General features: G+C 37.8%; 1 protein-coding gene across 1 annotated transcript in view; it reads left to right on the forward strand.

Annotated features, from left to right (window-relative positions):
- ARHGAP15 (Rho GTPase activating protein 15) overlaps window positions 1–23986 on the forward strand; it is a 596184-nt gene that overhangs the window by 58930 nt on the left and 513268 nt on the right. Inside the window, exons 3-4 of the mRNA XM_007467470.1 lie at window positions 8620–8681; window positions 22599–22686. Of these exons, the coding sequence (XP_007467532.1) occupies window positions 8620–8681; window positions 22599–22686 (150 nt within the window). The remainder of the gene's footprint in view (window positions 1–8619; window positions 8682–22598; window positions 22687–23986) is intronic.

Below are 23986 nucleotides of genomic sequence, written 5' to 3' on the forward strand. Positions count from 1 at the left end.
TGGACGCGCAGGCCCAGCAGCCACGGCCCACGGGCCCAGCCGCTCCGCGACACGTGGGATCCTCCCGGACCGGGGCACGAACCCACATCCCCTGCATCGGCAGGCGGACTCCCAACCACTGCACCAACAGGGAAGCCCCACATGACTCGTTTTGAATTATGGTTTTCTCAGGGTATATGCCCAGTAGTGGGATTGCTGGGGCATATGGTAGTTTTATTTGTAGTTTTTTAAGGAACCTCCATACTGTTCTTCATAGTGGCTGTACCAATTCACATTCCCACCAGCAGTGCAAGAGTGTTCTCCAGTAGGTCTGTGTCTTTATTCCTGTTTTACCCCTAGGATCTTCATAACATTTTTTTTTTCTTAAATTCCATATATATGTGTTAGCATACGGTATTTGTCCTTCTCTTTCTGACTTACTTCACTATGTATGACAGACTCTAGGTCTATCCACCTCATTACAAATAGCTCAATTTCGTTTCTTTTTATGGCTGAGTAATATTCCATTGTATATATGTGCCACATCTTCTTTATCCATTCATCCGACGACGGGCACTTAGGTTGTTTCCATCTCCGGGCTATTGTAAATAGAGCTGCAATGAACATTTTGGTACATGACTCTTTCTGAATTCTGGTTTCCTCAGGGTATATACCTAGTAGTGGGATTGCTGGGTCATATGGTAGTTCTATTTGTAGTTTTTTAAGGAACCTCCATACTGTTCTCCATAGTGGCTGAACCAATTCACATTCCCACCAGCAGTGCAAGAGTGTTCCCTTTTCTCCACACCCTCTCCAGCATTTATTGTTTCTAGATTTTTTGATGATGGCCATTCTGACTGGTGTGAGATGATATCTCATTGTAGTTTTGATTTGCATTTCTCTAATGATTAATGATGTTGAGCATTCTTTCATGTGTTTGTTGGCAGTCTGTATATCTTCTTTGGAGAAATGTCTATTTAGGTCTTCTGCCCATTTTTGGATTGGGTTGTTTATTTTTTTGTTATTGAGCTGCATGAGCTGCCTGTAAATTTTAGAGATTAATCCTTTGTCAGTTGATTCATTTGCAAATATTTTCTCCCATTCTGAGGGCTGTCTTTTGGTCTTGTTTATGGTTTCCTTTGCTGTGCAAAAGCTTTGAAGTTTCATTAGGTCCCATTTGTTTATTTTTGTTTTTATCTCCATTACTCTAGGAGATGGGTCAAGAAGGATCTTGCTGTGATTTATGTCATAGAGTGTTCTGCCTATGTTTTCCTCTAAGAGTTTGATAGTTTCTGGCCTTACATTTAGGTCTTTAATCCATTTTGAGCTTATTTTTGTGTATGGTGTTAGGGAGTGATCTAATCTCATACTTTTACATGTACCTGTCCAATTTTCCCAGCACCACTTATTGAAGAGGCTGTCCTTTCTCCACTGTATATTCCTGCCACCTTTATCAAAGATAAGGTGACCATATGTGCATGGGTTTATCTCTGGGCTTTCTATCCTATTCCATTGATCTATCTTTCTGTTTTTGTGCCAGTACCATACTGTCTTGATTACTGTAGCTTTGTAGTATAGTCTGAAGTCAGGCAGCCTGATTCCTCCAGCTCCATTTTTTGTTCTCAAGATTGCTTTGGCTATTCGGGGTCTTTTGTGTTTCCATACAAATTGTGAAATTTTTTGTTCTAGTTCTGTGAAAAATGCCAGTGGTAGTTTGATAGGGATTGCATTGAATCTATAGATTGCTTTGGGAAGTAGAGTCATTTTCACAATGTTGATTCTTCCAATCCAAGAACATGGTATATCTCTCCATCTGTTTGTATCATCTTTAATTTCTTTCATCAGTGTCTTATAATTTTCTGCATACAGGTCTTTTGTCTCCTTAGGTAGGTTTATTCCTAGATATTTTATTCTTTTTGTTGCAATGGTAAATGGGAGTGTTTTCTTGATTTCACTTTCAGATTTTTCATCATTAGTATATAGGAATGCCAGAGATTTCTGTGCATTAATTTTGTATCCTGCTACTTTACCAAATTCATTGATTAGCTCTAGTAGTTTTCTGGTAGCATCTTTAGGATTCTCTATGTATAGTATCATGTCATCTGCAAACAGTGACAGCTTTACTTCTTCTTTTCCGATTTGGATTCCTTTTATTTCCTTTTCTTCTCTGATTGCTGTGGCTAAAACTTCCAAAACTATGTTGAATAAGAGTGGTGAGAGTGGGCAACCTTGTCTTGTTCCTGACCTTAGTGGAAATGCTTTCAGTTTTTCGCCATTGAGGATGATGTTGGCTGTGGGCTTCTCATATATGGCCTTTATTATGCTGAGGAAAGTACCCTCTGTGCCTACTTTCTGCAGGGTTTTTATCATAAATGGGTGTTGAATTTTGTTGAAAGTTTTCTCTGCATCTATTGAGATGATCATATGGTTTTTCTCCTTCAATTTGTTAATATGGTGTATCATGTTGATTGATTTGCGTACATTGAAGAATCCTTGCATTCCTGGAATAAACCCCACCTGATCATGGTGTATGATCCTTTTAATGTGCTGTTGGATTCTGTTTGCTAGTATTTTGTTGAGGATTTTTGCATCTATGTTCATCAGTGATATTGGCCTGTAGTTTTCTTTCTTTGTGACATCCTTGTCTGGTTTTGGTATCAAGGTGATGGTGGCCTCGTAGAATGAGTTTGGGAGTGTTCCTCCCTCTGCTATATTTTGGAAGAGTTTGAGAAGGATAGGTGTTAGCTCTTCTCTAAATGTTTGATAGAATTCTCCTGTGAAGCCATCTGGTCCTGGGCTTTTGTTTGTTGGAAGATTTTTAATCACAGTTTCAATTTCAGTGCTTGTGATTGGTCTGTTCATATTTTCTATTTCTTCCTGGTTCAGTCTTGGAAGGTTGTGCATTTCTAAGAATTTGTCCATTTCTTCCAGGTTGTCCATTTTATTGGCATAGAGTTGCTTGTAGTAATCTCCATTGATTCTTTGAATTTCTGCAGTGTCATTTGTTACTTCTCCTTTTTCATTTCTAATACTATTGATTTGAGTCTTCTACCTTTTTTTCTTGATGAGTCTGGCTAATGGTTTATCAATTTTGTTTATCTTCTCAGAGAACCAGCTTTTAGTTTTATTGATCTTTGCTATCATTTCCTTCATTTCTTTTTCATTTATTTCTGATCTGATCTTTATGATTTCTTTCCATTAACTTTGGGGTTTTTTGGTTCTTCTTTCTCTAATTGCTTTAGGTGCAAGGTTAGGTTGTTTATTCAAGACGTTTCCTGTTTCTTAAGGTAGGATTGTATTGCTATAAACTTCCTTCTTAGAACTGCTTTGGCTACATCCCATAGGTTTTGGGTCGTTGTGTCTCCATTGTCATTTGTTTCTAGGTATTTTTTTATTTCCTCTTTGATTTCTTCAGTGATCACTTCGTTATTAAGTAGTGTATTGTTTAGCCTCCATCTCTTTGTAATTTTTACAGATCTTTTCCTGTAATTGATATCTAGTGTCATAGCGTTGTGGTCGGAAAAGATACTTGATGCAATTTCAATTTTCTTAAATTTACCAAGGCTTGATTTGTGACCCAAGATATGATCTATTCTGGAGAATGTTCGATGAGCACTTGAGAAAAATGTGTATTCTGTTGTTTTTGGATGGAGTGTCCTATAAATATCAATTAAGTCCATCCTGTTTAATGTATCATTTAAAGCTTGTGTTTCCTTATTTATTTTCATTTTGGATGATCTGTCCATTGGTGAAAGTGGGGTGTTGAAGTCCCCTACTATGAATGTGTTACTGTCGATTTCCCCTTTTATGGCTGCTAGTTTTTGCCTTATGTATTGAGGTGCTCCTATGTTGGGTGCATAAATATTTACAATTGTTATATCTTCTTCTTGGATCGATCCCTTAATCATTATGTAGTGTCCTTCTTTGTCTCTTCTGATAGTCCTTATTTTAAAGTCTATTTTGTCTGATATGAGAATTGCTACTCCAGCTTTCTTTTGGTTTCCATTTGCATGGAATATCTTTTTCCATCCCCTTACTTTCAGTCTGTATGTGTCTCTAGGTCTGAAGTGGGTCTCTTGTAGACAGCATATATATGGGTCTTGTTTTTGTATCCATTCAGCCAATCTGTGTCTTTTGGTGGGAGCATTTAGTCCATTTACATTTAAGGTAATTATCGATATGTATGTTCCTATTCCCATTTTCTAAATTGTTTTGGGTTCGTTATTATAGGACTTTTCCTTCTCTTGTGTTTTTGTCTAGAGAAGTTCCTTTAGCATTTGTTGTAAAGCTGGTTTGGTGGTGCTGAACTCTCTCAGCTTTTGCTTGTCTGTAAAGGTTTTAATTTCTCCATCAAATCTGATCTGAATGAGATCCCTGCTGGGTAATCTTGGTTGCAGATTTCTCTCCTTCATCACTTTAAATATGTCCTGCCAGTCCCTTCTGGCTTGCAGAGTTTCTGCTGAAAGATCAGCTGTTAACCTTATGGGGATTCCCTTGTGTGTTATTTGTTGTTTTTCCCTTGCTGCTTTTAATATGCTTTCTTTGTATTTAGTTTTTGACAGTTTGATTAATATGTGTCTTGGCGTATTTCTCCTTGAATTTATCCTGTATGGGACTCTCTGTGCTTCCTGGACTTGATTAACGATTTCCTTTCCCATATTAGGGAAGTTTTCAACTATAATCTCTTCAAATATTTTCTCAGTCCCTTTCTTTTTCTCTTCTTCTTCTGGAACCCCTATAATTCGAATGTTGGTGCATTTAATGTTGTCCCAGAGGTCTCTGAGACTGTCCTCAGTTCTTTTCATTCTTTTTTCTTTATTCTGCTCTGCAGTAGTTATTTCCACTATTTTATCTTCCAGGTCACTTATCCATTCTTCTGCCTCAGTTATTCTGCTATTGATCCCATCTAGAGTACTTTTAATTTCATTTATTGTGTTCTTCATCATTGCTTGTTTCATCTTTAGTTCTTCTAGGTCCTTGTTAAATGTTTTTTGCATTTTCTATATTCTATTTCCAAGATTTTGGATCATCTTTACTATCAATATTCTGAATTCTTTTTCAGGTAGACTACCTATTTCCTCTTCATTTGTTAGGTCTGGTGCATTTTTATCTTGCTCCTTCATCTGCTGTGTGTTCTTCTGTCTTCTCATTTTGCTTATCTTACTGTGTTTGGGGTCTCCTTTTTGCAGGCTGCCGGTTCATAGTTCCCGTTGTTTTTGGTGTCTGTCTCCAGTGGCTAAGTTTCGTTCAGTGGGTTGTGTAGGCTTCCTTGTGGAGGGGACTAGTGCCTGTGTTCTGGTGGATGAGGCTTGATCTTGTCTTTCTGGTGGGCAGGTCCACATCTGGTGGTGTGTTTTGGGGTGTCTGTGGACTTATTATGATTTTAGGCAGCCTCTCTGCTAATGGGTGGGGTTGTGTTCCTGTTTTGCTAGTTGTTTGGCATAGGGTGTCCAGCACTGTAGCTTGCTGGTGGTTGAGTGAAGCTGGGTGCTGGTGTTGAGATGGAGATCTCTGGGAGATTTTTGCCATTTGATATTATGTGGATCTGGGAGGTCTCTTGTGGACCAGTGTCCTGAAGTTGGCTCTCCCACCTCAGAGGCACAGCACTGAGTCCTGGCTGCAGCACCGAGAGCCTTTCATCCACACGGCTCAGAATAAAAGGGAGAAAAAGAAGAAAGAGAATAAAAAAGAAAGAAAGAAAATAGAAGGAAGGAAAGAAAGAAAGAAGATAAGATAAAGTAAGATAAAGTATAATAAAGTTATTAAAATAAAATATAATTATTAAGAAAAAAGTTTTTTTAAAAGAAAAAAAAATGACGGCTAGAACCCTAGGACAAATGGTGAAAGCAAAGCTATACGGACAAAATCTCACACAGAAGCATACACATACACACTCACAAAAAGAGGAAAAGGGGAAAAAATCATAAATCTTGCTCTCAAAGTCCACCTCCTCAATTTGGGATGATTCGTTGTCTATTCATGTATTCCACAGATGCAGGGTACATCAGGTTGATTGTGGAGCTTTAATCCGCTGCTTCTGAGGCTGCTGGGAAAGATTTCCCTTTCTCTTCTTTGTTCGCACAGCTCCCGGGGCTCAGCTTTGGATTTGGCCCTGCCTCTGTGTGTAGGTCACCACAGGGCATCTATTTTTCGCTCAGACAGGACAGGGTTAAAGGAGCAGCTGTTTTGGGGACTCTGGCTCACTCAGGCCAGGGGGATGGTGGGCTATGGATGCGGGGCGAGCCTGCGGCGGCAGAGGTCGGCGTGACATTGCACCAGCGTGTGGCGCGCTGTGCGTTCTCCCGGGGGAGTTGTCCCTGGATCCCGGGACCCTGGCCATGGCGGGCTACACAGGCTCCCGGGAGGGGAGGTGTGGAGAGTGACCTGTGCTCGTACACAGGGTTCTTGGTGGCGGCAGCAAAAGCCTTAGCATCTCATGCCCGTCTCTGGGGTCCGCGCTCTTAGCCGCGGCTCACGCCAGTCTCTGGAGCTCCTTTAAGCAGCGCTCTTAATCCCCTCTCCTCGGGCACCAGGAAACAAAGAGGGAAGAAAAAGTCTCTTGCCTCTTCGGCAGCTGCAGACTTTTCCCCGGACTCCCTCCCGGCTAGCCGTGGTGCACTAACCCCTTTCAGGCTGTGTTCACACCGCCAACCCCAGTCCTTTCCCTGCTCTCCGATCAATGCCGAGCCTCAGCTCCCAGCCCCGCCCGTTCCGGCGGGTGAGCAGACAAGCCTCTCGGGCTGGTGAGTACCGGTCGGCACCAATCCTCTGTGCGGGACTCTCTCCGCTTTGCCCTCCGCACCCCTGTGGCTGCGCTCTCCTCCGCGGCCCCGAAGCTTCCTGCCTCCACCACCCGCAGTCTCCGCCCGCGAAGGGGCTTCCTAGTGTGTGGAAACCTTTCCTCCTTCACAGCTCCCTCCCACTGGTGCAGGTCCCGTCTCTGTTTATTCTTTTTTCTTTTGCCCTACCCAGGTATGTGGGGAGTTTCTTGCCTTTTGGGAGGTCTGAGGTTTTCTGCCAGCGTTAAGTAGGTGTTCTGTAGGAGTTGTTCCACCTGTAGATGTATTTCTGGTGTATCTGTGGGGAGGAAGGTGATCTCCGCGTTTTACTCTTCCATCATCCTCCTGATTCCTCCATCCAGTGTATTTTGAAAGCTAAGTATTGTGCTGTGTATTAGGAATATAATAATAAGCAAATCAGAAAAGATCTCACCTATATCAGAGTGAGTCTTGTAAATAGCCAATTCTTTAACTGATGAAATTTTAGTGGTTTGGAACAACTCACACCCAAATATCTCTTCCTTTAACCTATCATAATGCAGACAGATTATTTTTGCTTGTCCAGTTTCCTATAAAAATTTAAATAAACATTTAAATAGCCATTCATTTGTCCACTCATTTGTTCAAGCAATATTTATTATTGTGATCATTGGTGCCAGCAAGTACTCTCTGTGCTGGGAACACAGGTGTGAAAGGAAGAGTCACAGCACAGGTGCAGGTACAACCAAATAAGCCCCGTGATAGTGGTAATGGCAGAATGAAAATGAAGATTCAGGACAGGGCATCTAAAAAGAGATTGCAGAGGAAACATGGAAGAACTCTCTAACAATAGAGAGAAATATTACATTTTAAAGTAGATTTAATATATCTGGGAATTGATGAGATGAAGATATGGTGGAAGTGAAATATTACAGTCAGGAGGAAGGCATGTAGGGTGGCACTGAGGGAGTGTGGTCCTTTGATATTATGTAGGTGACTCCTTAAAGCTTTCAGCATATAGCATGTGGGTGCAGGTGAAGGTTGTTGGCAATTTACCAAGATCGAAAAGATGGAACACAGGTAAGATCTAGGGATGGGAGGGGTGCAGGACTGACAGGGCAAGGTAGAAATAGGGCACTAAGAAAATAAAACATCTATTGTAGACTTTGCTGGGAGTCACCACATCACAATTTGCATTGTGTATTTATTTACCCGAGAAGTCCACAAAAGCCTCTGTGGAATGATAAGAAATGGTTGAATCTCCTTTAAGGAATGTGCAGCTGTATTAGCAATGAAAGCCAATAAATACAAACAGGAAAGGAAGCAAACCCACATCATGGAGGAAGATAATGAGATAATGCTGCTACAGCATCTCTTGGCAACTAACTGAACGAAATGCATGGAATGTCAGTGTTTTAAATGCCCTTCCAGTTTAACAGGCCCAGTTACCTGCTTCTGTTGACTTTTTCTCACTCACTGGCATCAGCAGGTACATGAGGAAGTGGAAATGAGGAGTGGAAAGGAAGAACTTTTCCAAGGATGATTGGTAAAATTAAGGAAGGCATTAAATTTGTTTTTGTTTTACCATTTTTAATCAATTTTGTAAGCAAGTGACTTCAATGCCCAGAAGGAAAAGTAAGTAAAGGTGTATCACTATCTAACAAATCATTCACATTACTCTTTGTTATCTTTCTTTTGGATATTTAACAGCTTGTAATGACTGATCTTGAAGGTACTCCCTGTAAGCTATATATGCATTGTTGATGAAGTTCTATGACTGGAAACTTCCATCACTGCAATGACTGTTGGAAAGCACAGGTTCATTCAAACTAATAATGCATAGGAGTTTGTCACAGTTTTAATATATGTATTCTTCTTGCAGATGGTTGAAAAAGAAGGTTATCTTCAAAAAGCTAAAATTGCAGATGGAGGAAAGAAACTAAGGTAATAAAAGTGTTTTTAATTCACTTTTATATAACTATGCCAGTTCCCCATCTCCTCAGTTGTGTCACTGCTATTGTTTGGAAAGGTAGGCCCTATGGCACATGACTAGAATATTCCTTTCTGCTATCACTAAGATCAACAGTATTTTTAATATAATTATAGTTTTCCAACAATGCACTACATTTTATTTTGTTGCACAGAATATATAAATGAAGTGCTTCATGACCTTCTAAGACTTGAAATCTTAAAAAATATGTGAAGAAATAAGATAATGGGTTTTGATTTCTGGGATTAATAGATTAGGGGATAAAAGGACTCATTTTGCAGTATATAAAAATCTCCCTACAGTACATTGGGATCATAATTTTTTGAAGGATGGAGGATTTGAAATAACATTTGTTGCTCAAATAAAAATCATTTGAGAAAAATATAAAAGGAAAATAATCTGTTAGATAAAAAGTTGGAAGTTGCTGCACTTGGAGATGAGGTCAACGCAGAGTAGGTGAGAGAAATTAGAAAATGTAATAAGGATTCCCTAGGCAACAACAAGAAAAAACTTGGAGAAAAAAATAAGGTTGATAGGAGGGTAGACAAACACACTACATGCTTTTTATGTATGGGATATTTAGAAATAATCATCTCCATTTTAGAATTTTCCCTATTTCTCATGTAGGTCTTATAATATACTTAGCTTTGTGCTAGGTTATATGCAAGCTGCAAAGGTATGTAGAAAGTGCTTACAGTGGGAGAAAAGGCATTTATTCATGACTATATTATTAACAGTTAAAATCATACAGGATAAATTCACTAATTAGCTACACAATGGGACACTTATTAATTGTATAATACAATTCATTACTAGAATGGAACTCTGGCCAACACTAGAGAATGAAGTATGCTACTGTTTGTTTGCTATAGTGGAGTAAGTATATATTTATTTAAAAGAAGTAAAATTGAGGAAAACTATCATCCATAATTCCACTACTTAAAATAACTATTTCAATTTTAAAGAACAAACTCTATTTTCTGCCCATATTATGTTTTATTCTAGGATAGCAAACAGGGCCTTGAACCCTCTCCTAGACTGTTCCTCTGCAGTAACCCTGCAGCCACCCTCCTTTGAAGGGTCCAGGAGGGAGATGCACAGGAGACAAGATCAAATGCAATGCTGCTTTCAAAGACTCATCTAGTCCTGGCCCCAGTGGAGAACCTGACTTAATGTGTTGGGTTCTGAAAGGACCCAGGAGGGATTCTTTTATTAACCCAATCTAGTACCAACTTTCCCCTAGACTTTTCTCCCAGTTATATCAGCTCGTGAAAGGTGCAATGATAAATCTTCCCAAGATAAGTCAAAACCCTTTCTTACCCAGCGATGTGGACAAAAAATCCATAGAGGGACAGAAAAGGACTTGTCTAAGTTATCACTTCACCTTTCACTGGGGCTTGGCAGGAAAGAGGAGTGATAGCTTTGGTCAGTCTTAGCCTCCAGACTCATGCAAGCAAGAGGAGGAGATGCTAAAAGGAACTACAAGAAAACAAGATGATGCGCCACCACAGTGATCTTGTACAATGTCCTTGCCCATAAGCTATCCATAAACCATCCCTGTAAAATGTTTTCCTAGAAAGTGGTGTCAAGAAAAAGTAGAGGAGCACAACCAGGCCTTTTCCCTAACAGACTCACATGAATACATTTTTAGGTAGTTTCAACCAGTGTGTATACCATTTTGTATTTGTTGTTACTTTAATCAACTTACAAACCATTTCTGTGTTCTAGTTTAAATTCATATAAACATTATTTTATACTATGTTTTATTGTTATTTCAATCAGCTTGCATGCAGTTATGCATTCTTTCCGCTTTTTCATTTAAAGTTATTTAAATTTTAGTTTTCCTTTTTTGTTTTTGTTTTTTGTCTTTGTTTTTAACCTCAGGTGTACAAATTGAGTTGATTTTCCTCTTCAGTGTGTGGCCTTGTATTATCATCATTCTGGGCAAGACCCCTAGTTGGTTTTATTTTATTCTTCATCTCCATTCCTCAGTTCAATCCTCTGTAGAATGTATGTTCATCAGATCCTCTCTCCATACATTTACTTGGCTATATGTATGGCATTCTAGAAAACAGTGTGTAAGTGAATGTGTTCTAAATTGCATAAGCCTTTGGTTATAAGCCTCACTCTGGTCCGTACTACTTTCATTCAATGTTAGTCAATGTTAGGATATCTATCGATATCTATATATTTAAAACAAGTTGATTTCTTCCAACTGCTGCCCATTTTGCCATTGTGAACACACATCAAATTTTACTTACTCAGTCTTCCAGGAGTGGATACCTAAATTGTCCCTAACTCCTTCCATCCCAAACAACATTGCAACAAACTACACCGATATGTTTCCTTACAGACCTGTGAGGAAATCTCTCTGGGGCATACCCACAGGAGTAAAGGATTGCTTGGTGGTAAGGTACACACGGTTATAAATTAATTGGGTGCTACATGTCAAACTTTCTCCAGAAGGAATGCATCGGTTCACACTTCACATTCTCTCCACAATGCAGAAGGGATCGCCTCACTCCATGATCTATTCAGCATGCAGCATTATCAAACTTTCAGTTTTGCAAGTTGATGGCTATAGGACATTACTTTAGTGTTGCGTTTATTTTTATTCTTCTGACTGGTGTTTCAGTTAAAAATCACGTCACCTATTTAGAGTCAGTCAGGCTCTGCATTCCAAGAATCGCCTGTGCATAAACTCTGACTATCTTCTACTGAGTTTCTCCCTTTTTTTTTTTTTTTTTTTTTTTTGAGAGAACTCCTGATGTACACCAGGTAGTAATACATTGTCAACTTTAGGCTTGGCAGATATCTCCTCCAAGTCTCTCACTATTTACTTACCTTGCTGATGAAAGTCCTTAGTGACCAGATATCTTTAAATTTGATCCATATTGTTCCATAATTTCATTCTTTATTCTTTGTGGGATTTGCTTTCTTTTTTGAATTTTTAAAAAAATTTTAATTTTAATTGAAGTATGTAAGTAAATTAAAATTTTAATTTTAATTGAAGTATGGTTGATTTATGATATCATGCAAGTTTCAGGTTTACAGCACAACGATTCAGTTCCATATATATATATATATTCTTGTTCAGATTCTTTTCCCTTATAGGTTATTACATAATATTGAGTATAGTTTCCTGTGCTATATAGTAGGTTCTTGTTGGCTATCTATTTTATACACAGTAGTGTATAAAATCCCAGCCTCATAATTCATCCCTCCCATCCATCCCCCTTTCCCCTTTGGTAACCATAAGTTTGTTTTCTGTGAGTCTCTTTCTGTTTTGGAAATAAGTTCATTTGTGTCTTTTTTCTTTTCTTTTCTTTTTTTAGATTCCACATATAAGCGATATTACATGATATTTGTCTTTCTCTGTCTGGCTTACTTCACTTAGTATGACAATCTCTCAGTCCACCCATTTACAACAGCAGCAAATGGCATTATTTCATTCTTTTTTATGGCTGAGTAACATTCCACTGTGTGTGTGTGTGTGTGTGTGTGTGTGTGTTTATGTATGTATGTATATATGTATATGTATATGTAAGGGTGTGTGTGTGTGTATAGATATACATATATATATGTATATATATACACCACATGTTCTTTATACATTCATCTGTTGATGGACATTTAGGTTGCTTTCTTGTCTTGGCTTTTGTAAATAGTGCTGCAGTGAACATTGGGATGCATGTATCTTTTCAAATTATGGTTTTCTCTGGATATATGCCCAGGGGTGAGATTTCAAGATCATATGTAGCTCTATTTTTAGTTGTTTTAAGGATTGCTTTAGTTTTTATTATAAACATGTTACAGATTGAAAATTGTAGTATATATAGTCAGCATGTTTAATAACATATAATCCACCACAGTGTTGATGGGACTGTAATACACCAAGCCATTTCTACGTTCCTCTTTTATTAGATTTTTAAGTTGATTCCAGTTTTATACTAAGATAGTTATAAATGCAGTAAACCTGTCAATTTTTCTTTTATATCTTCTTAAGAGAATTTCTAAGCCTAGATGACTTAATTAAATCACAAGACCATTTTTTAAATGACTGTTATGTATTGACATACTGCTTGCCCAAGGAGTCTGTATGTTTTTTGTAACTAATAACAAAATGGTCAGTTTAATCATAACTTTGAAAAATTGTGTAGTTTTTATATCATTGGTAATTTAGTAACTATTAAGTAGTATACCATAGTTTCTATAATTTGTATTTCTTATGTAAAATTTCTTTCCATAGCCTTTTCCCCATTTATCAGGGAACTTTATATCTTTTTATAAATTGTAATGAGTTACTGCAATAGTAACATGCTTATTCTGTCAAGTACTTGGATAATTGCTTTACCAGTAATTCTGAAATAATACTCTAAAATAGGCTATATTACCGCTTTCAATCTTACAAGTGGAGAAACTTGGTCACTTGCATCAACCTCTCCTTCTCTCAATCTTATTGCATGTATAGTTGGTATCAGATTTTTAGCCCTGTCCTCTGTTTAAAGTAGGTTGGATTTTTCCCTCTTGCTAGAAGATGTTTGAGGCCAGGAAGCAAAAATTGTTCGTTTATTTCATACCATCAACAGTACAAAGGGCTTCAATTGTCACTTAATACTATTTTATTAATCTCAAAGTTTTCTACTCATAAGTACATGACAGGTCATCCACATCATATCTTGTGTTCTTATTTTTCTTTCTTTCCCTCCTCCTGTTCCTTTTTCTTTAGCTTCCTTTCCTCTTTCATATATTTTTTCTTTCTAAGACAAGTTTGACCTATCTCTGAATACAACAAGAGTGGGTGGAAGGAAGGAGAACTCCTTGGCTATATCTTACATTTGTAAATGGCCATAAGTTTAACTTTATTTTGAAATGAAGTTCTAGAAATCTCCCCAGACAGACAGACGGGGTTGAAAGCAGAAGACATTCAGCATTCAACTTTAGTTTTTCTTTGTGAACATTGAAAGTATGCTTTTTCTGATAAAGTTTAGAAATTCCTGCATTTTGGTACATCTATCCCCAAAAGTTAAGTAGCCCAGGTTTCTCTGAAGCTCTCGGAGACCTTAGCAAAGAGTTGTTTTCAATTCTTTAATTGAAAACAACTTTAATTTATAAAAGCCCCCTGACAGCATGTAAGCTATTTCCGTACCCTTATCTCTCCCTGTATACCTTTCAAGCCTGCCCCTTCGTCATCTCATTTGTGGCTCTGTACATCTTATCATGGCTTTTCACTCTGCTCTGCTTTTCAGAGGGACCTGGGAAGAAGTACTTGAGCGTGAAAATATGGACAGAGAGGTATTTGGCAAGAAATCGAGTAAAGGTAGTGCAGTGTTATGTCTACTAGTGTGTATTTTCATCCTAGAGCCCATGGCTGTTAGACCTTAGTTTTTATTTGTTTTTTCTTCTTTTTAAACAGTTGTTTCTCAGAATAGACTCTGTAGAACATGATACCAAAGTACCCTCCTAATGTAAACTTTTTTTTTTTTTTTTTTAGCATTTTCTGCTCAAGATCCCAATGACTTCTTACAGGCTTCATCTGTCTTTCTCTCTTTTTAATGTTCCATAGTGAGGACTGGAGGGAAGGTTTGGAGAGTATGGAATACTGAAGTTAATTTGTAAAAGGTTGCTTGAGTTTCATGATTTCCAACACATGCTCTGTTATAATTTCCAACTTCTAATAACCCTTTGAATATATAAAGCTTTTACATTTCTTGCAATAGTGGCAGAGATGTATATATTTATACATCAGTGTCTCTTTGACCCTTTTTCTAAAGCAGAGGCAAATTACAAGAAGCTTAAAATATAAGAGAGAAGCAATAAGTTCTTCACCTACCAGTTTGAGAACTAGTCAGAACACTTAAACAGTGTCCAAGTGATTTTTCAGTAAATCAGTCAAGGACACTAGAGTAAATCACATTCACCCCCACCAGAGGTACAGAATCAAGTCAAATCCAGTGTGCCCAAGTCAGATAACAGAGGCAGGTGGCCCAGAGTGAGTCTGAAATTTACAAAGTAACCTCACATATATTTTCCCCTGACTTTTTCGTTTGCCACCGTGTCATTACCAAAGGAGGCATAGGAGAGGTGAGTGTAAGATGTAAAGCTTTGATGTTAGAGCAGATGAATACGTTAAACCTGAGTTCAAGCTAACAGATTCTTATGACGATAACGAATATCTTAAGGGCCATTTTCCATCAAGCGTTCTTCAAATAAGCTGTTACCAAGCTGCTGTTATTATGTGCTGCCATCCGGTGTCCGTTTTGTAGAATGCAGAGTTTTTGGTCAAGCCGATGCCTGTGTTGAGTTTTCTTTGGTTTTGGGGTGGTTTTGTTTTTACTTTCTACCTTTACAACTCAGGATTTGTTTTAGGGAAGCTCTCTGAAGTGTCTCACTTGGAGAAATTGTCCCACCAATTGCATTAATTGTAACTAATTGTCCTTATTAGAATTTAGTTCTTCCTCCTTCCTAATTACATTAAGGATCTTTTTCCCCCTTAGATGTGATGTCTTGTGACAAAAAAATTAAAATAAATAGCCTGCATTTATTGTCCCAGGATCTATTTCCTATACTGAATCACTAGTGTCAATATCAATCCCTTACCTAATTGTTACTTGTAAATTCATGCGGAGACTCTCTCACCTATTCCTGGGACCTCTGACTTATTGAAGTTGGACATTTCCTGACCTATGTATCTTGTTTAACCCTCAAGTCTATCCAACAGCTTGGTTTTTATCTCTCTGTGTGGAAAAATAAAATAGAACTCCTTCAAAGTTAAGATGATGAAGTGTTGATGCATTAATTGGCTCCCATCAATGGATGAAGTTACTTGCTGGCCATCTTGGGAAGGTAGAGATGAAAGGACTTCCAGGTCAGCATTGCAGAACAGCCCAGGTCAGGCTAAGAAGTGCCCTTGTTCCAAGGAGAAAGATGTTCAAGTAACTCTTTGACAGCAGTTGGGGTGTCTTCCTCTCTCAGAGTCTATCATGAGGCTCTGCATAGACGTGCCCAATATGACTAAGGGAGAATTGCATGCCACCTGCTCTAGAGACAACTGATACAGCAGAATGAGCATGGCCTTCTAAGTCCAGAAGACTTGGTCTGAACCCCATATTTATGACTTTGATACCCTTGGGTAGGATGCAACCTCACTAAGCCTCAATTTTTTTATCTGAATGTGGAGGATTTGTTTCCGTGTTTACTGCCTGTCTCCCCTGAGTTAGACATAAATGCCTTGAGGTCTCTGCTATTTGCCTTTATATATTCAGTCCTTGGAATTGTATCTGTCCTGTGGTAGATGCTCAGTAGATACTTGTGACTGGCTTGGGGATTAAATTACTTGACACAAAATACCAGGTGCCATACCTAGCACAGAGTGAGAACCAATGCATGCATAATAGCTTATCTTATTGAACCACATCTGAGAAGTCAGGAAGCCCTCTAGAGAAAGCTCAGGTATTGCCACTAGAATTATAAATTAGAAAAAGATATACTAAACCAGGAATGTTAGATACTTTTAAAACAATGCTATGAAAGACTTATCAAAACACTTGGGAACTAAGGAATAAATAAGGGAAATGCAAGAAGTAGGCGCTTTTGTAGTCCTTGTTAGTAAATAACAACAAACAGGTCAGGAGTAATCTAGATGTGTGACCCTCCTGAAATTTGAGAACCCATATATTCTTTTACTCAAAAGCCTTTGATAAGCACTCACTAAATGTCAGATATTGTGCCCAGGAGTGGAAAAGCTCTAGGAGGTCATGGTGTTCCCCTCTTTGGGGGTACTAGGAAAGTAGAGGGACTTTCTTTCCATTCTGAAAATCGCTTCATCCTCAAAAGGTCTATTTTAAAAGTCCTGCCTAAGCCCTCTAAACTTGAAGGAGTTACTCGCTCTCTGAGTTGAATCTCAGTACACCGAAAAACTGTCACCTATAAGGATTTGGTTGCATGCAGAAAGCATTAAAGGTACAAGTCAAGGCAAAACCTTGCCAGTTGACCCTATTCATACTCCCTCCAGAGCTGACAGTGCCATCAAAAGGCTTGCTGTGTTAGAGGAACTGGTGAGAAAGCTTTTCTGCTGATATCCTGAGAATTACAGGCAGCACAGTGGGCCAAACACATCAAATGGGGACTGGACTTGAAAGATATTGTGAAGAAAATAGCCAACTCTCTAGGCTACTTCATTCAGAGAGGAAGGTTCTGACCTAAGTCATAGGTTAAAAGATATTCCCGTTAGGTGAATTCTTAGCTGCTCCTAGACTAGAGGCTTTTGAAACACTTTCTGGTTTTAGACTCCCTACTGGGTGCAGGTGAGTCTACTCATCACAAACCAGAATAATCCCCTAGCAGGAAAGAGAAAGAGGTGGTGTCATAGTTAGAAGCACATCCCTGCTTCCGGCTTCTTATGAGGAGTTGAAAGACTCATCATGTGACTCCTTTAAATCAGTTCAATTCCCAAGAGAAAAATAGAGCTTGAGAGTGGTGGGCCTTTGACCAATCCTTCTAATTAACATTAGGTAAAACAGTTAATTTGACAGTCCAGATGGCTTATACCTTGTCACAGGCTCTGCACTCTAGCTTTTATAATTTGAGACTTAGGACCTAAACTATGGTGAAATCTGACATTGACAATCTCCTTAACCAAGAAAATAGTATTTGTTGGTTTGGTTCCAGAACACCTCAATAAAGAGAATAAGGCAACAAAGAGAGTCACATGATTTTTTTTGGTTTCCCCTTGCATATAAATTTATGTTTACACTCTACTGTAGTCTATTAAATGTGCAATAACATTATGTCTAACAAAACAATGTACATGCCTTAATTCAAAAATACTGTATTGCTAAAACACGCTAACCATCATCTGAGCCTTCAGTGAGTCATAATCTTTTTGCTGGTGGAGCGTCTTGCCTTGATGTTGATGACTGCCGACTGCTCAGGGTGGTGAATACTACAGGTTGGGGTGGCTGGGCAGTTTCTGAGAATAATAAAGTTTACCACATCAATTGACTCTTTCTTTCACAAACGATTTCTCTGTAGCATGCAGTGCTGTTTGAAAGCATTTTACTCACAGTAGAACTTCTTTCAAATTGGAGTCAGTCCTCTCAAACCCTGCCCCTGCTCCATCAACTAAATTTATGTAATATTTGAAATCCTTTGGTATCATTTCAGCAGTCTTCACAGCAACTTCACCAGGAATAGATTCCATCGGAAGAAACCACTTTCTTTGCTCATCCATAAGAAGCAATTCTTCATTCTTTAAAGTTTTATCATGAGATTGTAGCAATTTAGTCACATCCTCAGGCTCCACTTCTAATTCTAGCTCTCTTGCTGTCTCCATCACTTCTGCAGTCACTTCCTCCACTGATGCATTGAACCCCTCAAAGTCATTCATGAGGGTTGGAATCAACTAATTCAGACTCCCGTTAATGTTGATATTTTGACCTCTTCCCATGAATCAGGAATGTTCTTAATGGCATCAAAAATATTGAATACTTTCCAAAAGGTTTTCAATTTACTTTTCCCATATCCGTCAGAGGAATCATGACCTATAGCAGCTATAATGTATTTCTTACATGATAGGACTCCTTGATCCATGGGCTGCAGAATGGATGTTACGTTAGTAGGCATAAAAACAACATTAATTTCATTGTATATCTTCATCAGAGCTCTTGAGTAACCAGGTAATTTGTCAACGAACACTAATATTTTGAAAGGAATCTTTTTTTCTGAGCAGCAAGTCTCAGAAGTGGACTTAAAGTATTCAGTAAACCATGTTGCCAAGAGATGTGCTTTCACCCAGGCTTTGTCATCCCATTTAAAGAGCACAGGCAGAGTAGATTTAACATAATTCTTAAGGATCCTAGGATTTTCAGAATGGGAAAGGAGCTTTGGCTTCAACTTAAAGTCACCAGCTGCATTAACCCCTAACAAGACAGTCTGTCTGTGCTTTGAGGCTTTTGAAGTCGGGCATTGACTTCTCTTCTCTAGCTATGAAAGTCCTAGATGGCATCTTCTTCCAATAGAAGACTATTTTGTCTACGTGGAAAATCTCTTGTTTAGTTGTAGTCACCTTCATTAATTTTCTTAGCTAGAGCTTCTGGACAACTTGCTGCAGCTTCTACATCAGCATTTGCTGCTTCACCTTGTACTTTGATGTTACTGAGACAGCTTCTTTCCTTAAACCTCATGAACCAACCTCTGCTTGCTTCAGACTTTTCCTCTGCAGCTTCCTCATCTCTCTCAGCCTTCACAGAATTTAAGAGCATTAAAATCTTGCTCTGTATTAGGCTTTGGTTTAAGGGAATGTTGCGTCTGGTTTGATTTCTATCCAAACCACTAAAACTTTCTCCATATCAGCATTAAGACTGTTTTGCTTTTCTATCATTCATGTGTTCACTGGAGTAGCACTTTTAATTTCCTTCGAGAACTTTTCCTTTGCATTCACTTGGCTAACTGCTTGGCACAAGAGGCCTAGCTGTCAGCCTGTTTTGGTTTTTGACCTGCCTTCCCCGCTAAACTTAATCATGACTAGCTTTCAATTTAAAGTGAGAGAGATGCAACTCTTCCTTTCACTTGAACACCTAGAGGCCATTGTAGAGCTACTAATTGGCCTAATTTCAATATTGCTCTGTCTCAGGGATTAGGGAGGCCTGAGGAGAGGAAGAGAGATGGGGAAAGGCCAGTCGGTGGAGCAGTCAGAACACACACAACACTTATGGATTAAGTTAGCTGTCTTATATGGGCATGGTTCATGGCGCCCCAAAACAATTACAATAGTGACACCAAAGATCACTGATCACAGATCACCATAACAAATATAATAATAATGTAAAAGTTTTAAATACTGCAAGAATTACCAATATGTGACACAGAGACATGAAGTGAACAAACTTTGTTGGAAAAATTGCGCCAGTAGACTTGAAAGCAAGGTTCAGTTTGTAAAAAAACACAATATCTGTGAAGCACAATAAAATGATGTATGCCTATACTCTTTAATCTTAAAAAAAACCCCACAACATAAATTAGTGAACAGATTTTAGGCTTCAGAATCGGAGAAACTGAGTTTGACTCTAAGTGTATGGCCTTAAGTAAGTTACCTAAACACTCTGAACTTTGTTTTCCATATTAGTAAATGGATAGATTAGTACCTTCATCATCTTTTTTGTGAAGCTAAATCCCCAGTAGACAAGCAGACTTATACTAGGTACTCAAAATAATTTATGCTAATTATTATTTTAAAAGGGATCATGAAAAACTGAATTAAAAATGGAGCCTCTAAAACGTTGAAAAACAGCATTCTATTTTTCTTTTCGAAATGAAATTATCTTAAACAAATTGGAAAAATCTTCACTTGTATTCATAAAGACATTGTTTGTAGTTTATAAGATCAAAAAGAAATTGCACTGTATGTAAATTGCCAGAACAATTCATATTACTAAGGTTCAAATACCTGCAGTTCTTACCCTATTCAGCTTGTTCATCAGATTCACCTAAGAGGGAACATTTCACAGCAGTTCAAAGTTCTAACTGTGAACCATGAGGTAATCGAATTTCATGCAACTTCAGTTCTAACCAGTTCCAGTTCCAAGTTTAAGAAAGGGAAGAGTAATGCCAACACATTCTATAAACGATCAACATCTGAAAAAGATCAAATCAGAACCATTTACCCAGGGCTTGCTGTAGACAGGAAGCAAATAAGGTATAGAGTATCTCTTGCCAGGAGATGAAAAATATAGTGGGAAATACAACAGGCAGGTTAAATATAGGTTCCGTCATGCCTGGGGGTGTCCCATTCTCCTTGGTTACATATGGTCAAAGTAAGGGGTGGAGATAAAAAAGATGCCCAGTCTAGAACAGTAGTCCCGCCAATGTTTACTCTGTCTTAGGCCATCTAATATTATGACCTGCATAAGAAGAAGGCTACAGGTGTTGCAATTCATCTTGCTGCTACTGTTACCTAAAACGAGAAATGGGAACTAAGGCAAGGGAAGAAAAAGGTCTATGTGGTTTTCATTTTCCCCCATCTTTTTCATCATTTGCTTGAAAAAGTGACTATTTGAAGACAAGTGGGTCCAAGAACATAGTGTTCATATTTGCATGTTGGAAAATACACATTGTGTTTGTTTTGTTTCTGTTTATCCAGTGTTTTTCTTTTTAACACATGATGTATCATTAGGAAAGCTTCAGGCATGTAAGAGCAACCTAATCTTGTAAATATTAACTTTACTGAATCACAGCTGTCCTTTAAATCAAGCCCCTAGAGACTATGAGGCAAGTGGAACTAAATTACACAAAGATCTTAAATGGTCATTTAAAATGTATCTTTGTGTAGTTTTCTATGGATCAGAATAGTCTTTTTGTAAACTTTTTAAAAAAATCACTTTTGTAAAATGAATTCAGCTATTCTGAACTGAGTGTTAAACCAAAGCAAACTGCAGCAATATGATGTAATAGAAACTTATGTATATTAATCTCCTTAATCTTTTACCATCTAAAACATTTGTCTTTCTTCGTGACACAAATATATACACATCTACGTATTGAAGTAATACATGTTCAATGCAAAGGAAAATCAAAAGCTATGGCTTCACTCTCTGATTTAACTATTGTTATATCCAGCTTTTTATTTTTTACCCCCATGCCTAAGTTTAATCATTGACTCAACAAATACGTATTTATTGCCTACTCTGTCCAAGGCACTGTTGCTTGTCACTGGGGGTATCTCTGTAAGGATGAAATGTTTTCTGTCAATTTGGGGCTTTTTATTTAATGGGGGAGAGAGAAGTGAAATTAACAAAAAAAATTTTTTTTAATTTATCCTAAGTGCTATGTGAGGAAGTCATGGAAGACATATTTGAGGACATAATATTTGAACTTCGATGAATGGGAATTGATAATCAGAAGGGGCTGAGATGGGTGAGGACAATCATAGGTAAATAGCACAGCATGGTCTTATGAATTACATATTATATTATGGTCTACATTAAAATCTTCCCATATCAGGATTCTGCTAAGCACAGGGTTCATTAGTCCATTGTATGACTCCATTGTATGCAATTTACATAACCTATCTCATTTTTTGATTTTTTTAGATGCAGAATTAAGAAATGGTACACTTCATTCTTGTGTACACAGCCTTAACTTATGAGATGATTGCTTTAGGATAAATTTAAATTCATAGTAATGGGCTTGTTCAATCAAAAGATATACACATTTTAAAATATTTTTAAAAAACATATTGCCAAATTCACTCCTGAAAAGTTGTTTCCACTCCCACCAAAACTGTATGGGAGAATCCATTTCTCCATACTCTCAGTAAACCTCGGTATTATTCCTTCTAATTCTTGCCAATTTGATTGGCAAAAAAGTAAAAAGCATTTGACTCCCTTTATTTGCATTGAGTTTCAACATTGAAAAATATTGTGAACTAGGCAGGCAAATTAGCTGATTAGTTTTGCAGACTCTGATGTATACTAAACCAATGAAGAGATATAACGATGAAGGACGAGGTTCTGATTTCTATTTTTACTTTGCTGTTTTTGGTTTGCTGCAGAAACATAGACTTTTTATGGAGTGGAAGACATGGATACACGAGGTTGGAATTTTGATAGCTGAAAAAGATTTGGGGAAGATCTACAAATGATGAAACTTTCACTATAAATGCCATGATATATAAAAATTACAGAATATTATTATTTTTTTATTATTTTTTTAATCTAAATTCCATACCACCTGTAGATTTTAATAAAGAAAAGATTTTTAGGAATTCTGGTTAAAAATAAAGATAGTCTCTACTTATTCCAAATGTTGCTCATACAATACCTGTGAATGATTTCTTCAAGTGATAGTGCTTTTTTGCTTTTTTCTCTCCTAAGGAAAAACTGGTCTACTTCCTGGATTGTTCTTTCTAGTCGAAAAATTGAATTTTACAAAGAATCCAAGCAGCAGGCTCTGTCTAATATGGTGGGTAGTTCTCTGTTTCTACTATTATCATGTTTACAGAAATACCGTTGAATTAAAAGTTTGGTTTCAACAGAAATCACACTAAAGCCTCCAAGCTATCAACATCTGAAAGCAGATGGAGGAAAATGACTCAATAAACTTTTAATCAGATGAAGGGAAAATAGAACTTAGTGTTTGTTTTATTAAGTGGTGCATTTGGAGAATAATCACAAAATGAGATGAATGGCAAGCAGCTCTCTAGTAATGGGAAGGTAACACTTTAAATTAAGGTGCCATTTATAAATGCTTTATTCTTATTTATGAAATGATCACTAAATGCAGCTACTTGCTCAAATAATGTAGTATAAAGTATGTTATAAAATGCATTAGTAATAAATACTTAACGGATGAGACTATGGAAAGCTGTTTTAAAGAATATTATAAGGCGTAAATCGTATTAAACCATGTATGTGCATCTTTAATACATGAATTTAAGTTGTTATCTAGCATGCTATAAAGTGCTTCACACATTAATAAATAATAATAAACTGTTTATAAATGGCACCTTAATATAGGGTGTTACCAACGAGGAAACACTCTTAAGTTAACAGTGATTTTTTATCTTAGTCTAACTGTGACATTCACTACATCCAGCTAACCTTTCTGAACAGTTCTATGACTCCATCTAATGGAACTAATACAATTTCTGTATCCAATAGTTATTACAAAGTGAAATTTGTAGGGCTTCTTGATCTGTACCTGGAGGAGGGCCTCATATATGCCCACAGAGATTTGACAGTGATAGTAGGAGCAATTCTGAGCTAGTTACTGGGGCAATTCAAGCTCAAAACCTTGCTGCCCGAACACCAGAGCTGCCACACGATGTTGGAGACAGTGGGCAAGCAGCATATCTGACAGCCTCCTGAGTAGGAAGGACTCTGGGCAGGAACCAACCTGCCATACCCCAATGGACTGATGGGCAGCAGGGAAAAGGGGTCTCCTGGCAGGAATTAACCACAATGAACTAATTTGTATTTGGCAGGTAATAAAACGATGGAAGGTTCTTTGCTTTCCAGCCACTAGTCGTGTTTGCTATGTAATCCTCTTTAAATAGGAAATAGAAAATCATTTGCTAGGAGATTTTTGTTTTTTTTTTTAAAGGAGAAGATTTTAGTAAGAACAAAAGGTAGCATTTGGCTTGCTCCTGATAATTGCAATAGCCTTTATCCCCAAGTAGCTTGCTGATTTTGGAGTCTCGGTGCAGTCCAATCTGTAAACTAATTATGAATAAATTAAAAATATATCTCAATCCTTTGTATTT

The sequence above is a fragment of the Lipotes vexillifer genome, unplaced genomic scaffold, assembly GCF_000442215.2.
Source record: "Lipotes vexillifer unplaced genomic scaffold, Lipotes_vexillifer_v1.1 scaffold265, whole genome shotgun sequence".
NCBI classification, from domain to species: Eukaryota; Metazoa; Chordata; class Mammalia; order Artiodactyla; family Lipotidae; genus Lipotes; species Lipotes vexillifer.